At 30.8% G+C, this 7201-nt stretch overlaps 1 protein-coding gene across 1 annotated transcript; it reads right to left on the bottom strand.

The window, feature by feature from the left end:
* Positions 1–579: 579 nt before the first annotated feature.
* LOAG_06239 (hypothetical protein) lies at positions 580–2944 on the bottom strand (the record flags this gene model as incomplete). Its single annotated transcript, XM_003141775.1, has 6 exons — positions 580–602; positions 822–934; positions 2289–2365; positions 2633–2662; positions 2721–2807; positions 2837–2944. The coding sequence occupies 6 exons, from the start codon at positions 2942–2944 to the stop codon at positions 580–582; spliced, it is 438 nt and encodes a 145-aa protein (XP_003141823.1).
* Between the last annotated feature and the right edge of the window lie 4257 nt (positions 2945–7201).

The raw sequence follows: 7201 nt of genomic DNA, 5'->3' as shown, positions 1-7201 counted from the left end.
ACTTGTCGAATTAGGAATGTAAATTTGACAGCATAATGGTTAATTTCAAACTTTTAATAGATAAAACTAATCATTCTTTGGCTTTACTCGGAATTTAGATATTTATCATCAAATTCTCCTATTCATTCTCAAAATAGATATTATGTTAAGTACTAATTTATTCTTCCAAATTTCTAGGAAATTTAATTTATTACAATCATCAAAATAATATTTCTCTTTCACTACGAACATACTTTCTGAGAAACATTTCCCAGTTATCATTATTTAATTACTTTTTTAAGCCTTAAAAAGTATCAAAAGTTTCTAACAAAAATTATTCCCTTTTACTGAGAGTGGCGGTTGTGGTTGCAGTTGCAGTTGCAGTGGTGCCAGTAAAACACACGCAATATGTTGTAGTGGGAATACAGTACAGTACACCATTCTTTTTCTTCTACTGTCATCATTTCACTTTCATAAACAAACCACCATTTCATGCATCCTTGGCATGTGTTCAAAATGTGAAATCAGTTTAGTTGGGGTTGATGGGTGACAAACGAAAAGCGATTATTTTCTCCGTCTGGCAATTCATGCGGTTTTGCGCTATGCATAGAACGTTGTCTTTTCTAAACTTTTTACAAAAATTTCAAAGAGAAGAATTTTTTTCTTTGAGCTCATGAGAAGACTGGTTTATACTTTTGGTTGGGAAAGAATAAGACGAAGTATATGTCTCTTCCTATCTTTTACACCAATTTATCTATTTCATCCTGCTAAAAGAAAGTAGAGTCTATTGAAGATAAACAACTTGAAATTGGCGGAAAGTAATCTAAGACATCTATATATACCTGGTATAAGTCTAGCTTTCGCCTTAGGAGTAAATGTATTGTTGAAAACCCAGGTATCCTTCATGTCATCGGCAAATGTCCTCGCATTTTGACTTCGTAAAAACGTCTTATGTCTAAATTCAAGAAAAAAAAATCTATTTGCATAGTATCTCACTGTAATCAAATCATTGAAACTTACACCCCCTATTTTTTTTCTAGGCGTACAAAGCCGGCTATTTGTGAATTGGATCTTTCAGCGTTTTGTGAAAATTATGCATAGAGTCTGAATGAACGAAGTTAATTAAATTACTTCACACTTATTCACAAATCATCTCACCTAGTCAAAACAATGAAATATAACAAAAAAAATCTTTTAGTTTTTTAAAATTTGCAAAATCTGAAACAGCTCATCAACAGTTAAATGTTATTTTCTTACAATTTCGGAAATATTTAGCAGTGAATTTTTCAGTCTTAAGTTTCTTCTCACAAATGTGAGAAAGAAGCACAGTATGCACATTGTCAACTGCTATTTCCTTTATTCTATTCAATGAAAGTGGAATAAATCAAAATTATTGCAAATTACTAGAAGTCTCTCTGTGGTACAATTGTTGACGCAGTCAACGGTAATGGTAGTTTTAGTTTATTCTTGTATATGTGTGGCAATATAAGAATGAACGATGATCTTTTTTTTCCCTTTATTAACTCGTCTTTTTTTTTTTTTTGAATTAAATTTATGATGTTTTAAAAATTCAAGCTTTCTATTGATTTCTTTTATATAAAATTTACGTTTAACATGAAACATCCCTTGATTAGCGAGGTAAGCCCGTGAATGATTTTTCAACTTTTTGTCTGAAAAATTTTTCCAATTCAGAGTATGTCGAATTTATGACATTTTAAAGAAAAAAATCCCATTTTTTCATAAAATCTTTTGCTTATTTTAATGTAAGGAATTACTCTGCTACAAAATTTGAATGAGTGAATCGCAGATGATAATTTTAGCATCAGTTAAATGAATTTTAATTTATTTAATCGTAATAAAACTTGCCGTAATTTCAAAGTAAGACTTACCCCAATTTTTTGATTTTTCTTTTTTATTTGAATATTATATACTCCAAAAAAAAAATACAATTTATCAAAAATATGTTTTTGATAATATTGAATGTGTGAAATGCCAACTACAAATATGTAAAGCCATTTATTAAAAATTTAATCTGTCAACTTCATGATCCATGTTTTTGAAATTAGTTGTATTAAAAAAAATCAATTAAATTAAACTAAGCAGATCGTCAATTTCGGAAGAAATTTCCAATTTTGACATCCCACTTTTTAGTTTGGTTTGATTGATTTTTTAAATTCTGCAGTTACTAGTAGATGATCAAAGAAATATTAGACTTATAATTTGTGGATCACTTAAATGATGTCGTGGTTTCCTTTCTTAGGAATGAATCAGGGCAACTATTGGTACTTCAGCATCGAAAAACTAATTACACTTGATTGTACTGAACGTACTGTTGGCGTACTACATTACTTATTGCTGTTGATATGATTCTATCATCAAAGGTAACCTTAAAAATTTGTTTGGCAACTAAAATCTAAGCAATACTATTTGAGATTTGTTTAACTAGGCATTTTAAGCAAAAATTTTGGTACTTCTCAATTTTTTCTGCTGAAAAAACTGAATGAATCCCAAAAATTTAGGATAACAATATGACATTGAGGAGAGAATCGAAATATCATTAAAATGGTTTGCTCTCTTCTCTTGCTTTTTACATTTAATTGGCACAAATCGAAAGCTTTTTCATTTAGAATTCCATTCAAACCCAATAAAAAACGATTTTTGATGCCGATGATGGTAATAGCACCTGAAGAATCATCAACCAATATAAATGTACTATCAATCTATCTATCCATAACCATAACCCGTTCTTTCCATTCGATGAGTCTCCGATTCATGCCATCCATAAGCTCTTCTGCTACTTTATTTTCTCTCATATTCGGTATCCACACCTTTTTTATTTCTTTATTTTTTCATTCACCAGATCTGTCCTTCCTTGTACACCATTGCACCAAATGTAATGCAACTGCATACAAACACAATTATTGCAAACTTTTGATCCATTCATCATTGGTATACATGAATACATTTTTTTTCTCCACAAATGCAAAGATATTCGTTTTTTTCTTTTTTTGTAAGCTTTAGCAGGAAATAAAGTGCTTTCAATCCTTTACATATATTACCATATTTTGCTGCAAAATAATTTCTCATCGTTTTTTTCGTTTGAAATAGCTTAAGGTAATAAAATCTCAAATATACATGAATATTACTTAGAGAGGAAGTGAGCAATATGCTTGGTTAAAACTAATAAGATGTGTTAAATTTACTTCTATCACTACGATCACCATGACGACTGCGTTTTCATTCACTGTATAGAATATTTTCCGAAATTGCAAAGTTGAAATGCGTTTACCGGAATTTTCTCTAACAAGACTCTTTCAAAACGAATGCATTTTGTCAACCAGTTGGTTAACCTATATTAGAAAAGTGATTATTCTGAATCTGATAGTGACAAGAAGTTATTTTGAATTCTTTGTCCAGTATATATCCTTCTTTCTTCATAATTACACATCTTATTACTCATCACTCTTGTTAGTCAAAATGGTAAAGTAGAACGGCAGAAAGCTGATTGGCATATGATCTTCTTGTCATTTATCCTGAAATTATTTTTTTCCCACCCTCTTTCGACTACCTCATCTCTAAAGTTCAGTTAGAACTTATTGAAAATAGCTTTGAAAAAAACATCGTTTTTAAAATTTTAGAAAAAAGATCTCATGAGATGCATATTATTATTGCTTTTCTAGTTGTCCAATTGATATTTTAAAGTATCGCTATTAATGGAATTCAAATTAAGTTGCAAAATATGTCAGTGGAAAATTGCACACTTCTGACATAAAATGAATAGACTATAAATACATTAATTTAAAATCGTCATTGTCATTTGAAGATACTGTCAGAACAGGATTCACCTTTTTGTTATTTACAAATTGGTTTTACCTTTCATTAAAATTTCATAAGCTATTTTCTTGAAAGCTATTCTTCCTTGAATAACTATAATAAAATTACGGCCTGTTTTTTGATTTCCATGGAAGAATTTTTCAAAGCTTAGATCGAGAAATAAAAAAAGGATTATTTTTGGTGATTCTGACTGAACTTGAAAGATGAGATGGCAGGAAAAGAAAAAAATAATTTCATGCTTAAGAGAAAACAAATTTCCTCAAATATGAGTTAACCTTCCAACAGTCCACAGGTTTTCTTCATCAAACATAAAAATCTGATACAACTAACACTTAAAATAATCTGAAAACATTTACAACCATCGTTAACAAATAAATCAAATCAAGCAATCCACCATTGATGATGAATGTCGGATTTCCCGTTAACATTGGAAACGTTACTGTTTGTAAAGATATATATGTCTGTTAATATAGTTACAAGCCTATAGGCTTTATGCAGTTAGCATCTGTGGAAGAAGAAAAGTTTGCTAAGAGCGTACTTCTTGAAAAGTATATCATAGAAATGTCAACAGTATCGCGCTACTCTTTTGCTCCATAGATTGCTAACAATACATTGTCAGCTCTGTATTATTACCTATTGTTTACAATGTTTTATTTATTTTTGTTTCAGTCTATCTGACGAAGAACCTGTAATGGCAACAAGATAGTAGCAGAAGTATTTTTGTTTGGAAGTTGACCATGCTACAGTAAGTTTTATGAAAAAATTCGATGAGTATCCTTTATTCTTTCTGCATATTATACTTTTTTTGGAATGTTTATTTAAAGGGCGTTTATCAAATTCATCCAAAACGCGATCGTTAAATTTATTTTCAGATTTTACATAAAATTAGAATCTATATGATTACAATGTTGAGTTCTCTACTTAATTGTGTCACTGAAATCTCTAGATATTACTCTTTAGTCGCTGTAAAATGGATAAGGAAATGTATGAAAAAGCTATATTAGTTCATATTAGGCCAATCGGACTATTTGTATTTCAAAAAAAAAAACTGAAAAAAGGTTTCGTAGATTGGAAAATCAGATCAAATACGTCTATTGGAAGGATGATTAAGAACAGTCGGATAAAATTACTTGAAATCTTACTAAATGCAACCAAACAATTTCATATTCAGTTAATTTAGACTTCAGACAGAGTACACAGGTTTAGTTTTAGTTCACGTAATAGAAATAAAAAGAGTTAGTAAATATTTCGTGGGTAGGGATTGATTATGGATAGATAGAATGATGGGAGAGAGTAAAAAGGAGAAAGATAAACTTTTCATCTGAGAAAAAGTGGAAAAATATTTGATTACAACGGAATGTTTTTCATAACTATTAACAAAGTTTGAGAGAAACAATCAAACTTTTTTGAATTTAAACAAAATATTGGCGCTGTTCCACACTTGCCATTTCAGTGGTATATTGTACATTGATACGATTTCAGTAGAAAAAAATGGCTAAACAGCAACTTTTCTTTAAAACTATTTAGCTGAATCATCATGTTCAGAAGGTGAGAAGAGAGAGGAAGAGAAGGTTCAAAACAGAGAGGGATTGCTTATTTTTTTTTCTCTTCAGTTGGCATGCAAAGAAGCGGAAAAGTATCGAGTAACATTTTCCCATTCCTTTTCAACTTCCATACAATTTGTTCACCATAAAGCTCTTTCCCTCAATACACTAAAAACAACAGCGCCTTTCAAGCACTGAATTGTATTCCATCAGAAATTGTTCACGAAATTTCAAACATTATATTTGGAAAGTAGCATTTAAAATAATTCTGTATGTTTAAAATCTCTCTCTTCCTCCCTCTCTCTCTCTCTATCTCTCTCTTTCTCACTGCTCTCTTTTCTCCCTCTCTCTGTTTCTCATGAGATGATGTTTGCCGTGCAGAATATATTCTAAATTATAAAAAGAGATGATGCTTAATTGCTTTCAATATCAAACTTCATCGATAAGAACGAGAGAGGAATAGGTTGGATCATAGATATTTCCATTTAAATATGATTAAATTCATTTGTCTTCTTTTTCTTCGATTTGAATATCAATTTTGATTGTAAAGTTCATAGGTTAACTTTAATACTTATACCATTTCTGTTCAATTCTTCACTCTGTCTATTGCAGAGGGAACAAAACTTCCATCTTCCAAATAGTATTAAAGTGCATGTATATGTTTGCATACTTTTATATGATGCTAGCTATTCAAAATACAGATTTACGGTCCTTCAAATCACCTCCAGTGCACATGAAAATAAAAGTTGGACCGCCGTGATGTATCAGTCAATTGGCTCTAATCAATCGTAGCAATCTCGATCAGTTGTGAAATGATCCGTTATGAGCAGATAATATTTCTTATATCTGTGAAGTCTGTCGGTAGAGTTTCAAGTTCTTGAATGGCTAAAAAGACTGATCATAATTTAAAGGTATATTTGTAGTAAGATAACTATCTCGTCATTTGTTATTCGAATGAGATGGATTGAGTGGTTGGTAATACGGTTAATTAACAATTAAAATGCATCAATGATTTTCCATTAGGCAGACAAATGGACATAATGTGAATTGATATTTTATCTGATCAACGAGGAAATATTTTGTTCAAAAATAAATAGCTATCATCTTCAAAGTAATGCAGCATTTAGATGGCAACAAAAATTTTCGTTCGTCAACTGATTAGCAACATGGAAAGATGTCAACAATAATGCATAGGCTTGGACCAAAATGTTAGCATGAAGGATTAGCTTCAATATTATAGCTTGGCTCTTTAATTTGTGTTAAGTTGAAGGACGACGGGAATTATGCCTAAATAGAATTGCCCTCAGGCAGTGTTCCTATATATATCAAAACAAAATAGTCTAAAAAATCACTTGGGTATGATTCAAGTGTCGCCTAAGAAAATGGACCGCTATTAGTTTAGGATGTACTTAAACTTTAGTGATGGTAAATCTAGAGATTCCCTTCCTTCATTTATTAATTAAGGATTAACATCATCTCTAAAGTAATGCCGCTATTTAGATAGCAACAACAAAAATTGTTCCAGAAGGTGGCATGACCGCTAGTAACCATAATTTCGGTAAATTAATTACTGTCAAGAGTTTTTTGGTTCAACTATTTCCAAATTTGATTTCTTCAGCACTTTCCTTATGAACTCATCGTAACTGCACCAAAATAAGATTCAATTTGAATGAAATCCTTGATAATACACATCCGGCATGAATTGTTCAAACATTCTTAAACCTTTTTCCAGATTATTATTTTAATTTAATTCCGTACGTTACCTCTCTCTCTCTCTCCTTCCTCTCTCTCTCTCTCTCTCTCTCTCTCTCTCTCTCTCTCTCTCTCTCTCTCTCTCTCTCTCT

This window comes from Loa loa, assembly GCF_000183805.2.
Source record: "Loa loa unplaced genomic scaffold supercont3.8, whole genome shotgun sequence".
Classification (NCBI taxonomy): Eukaryota; Metazoa; Nematoda; class Chromadorea; order Rhabditida; family Onchocercidae; genus Loa; species Loa loa.
This window is presented reverse-complemented; position numbering and strand designations above follow the sequence as displayed.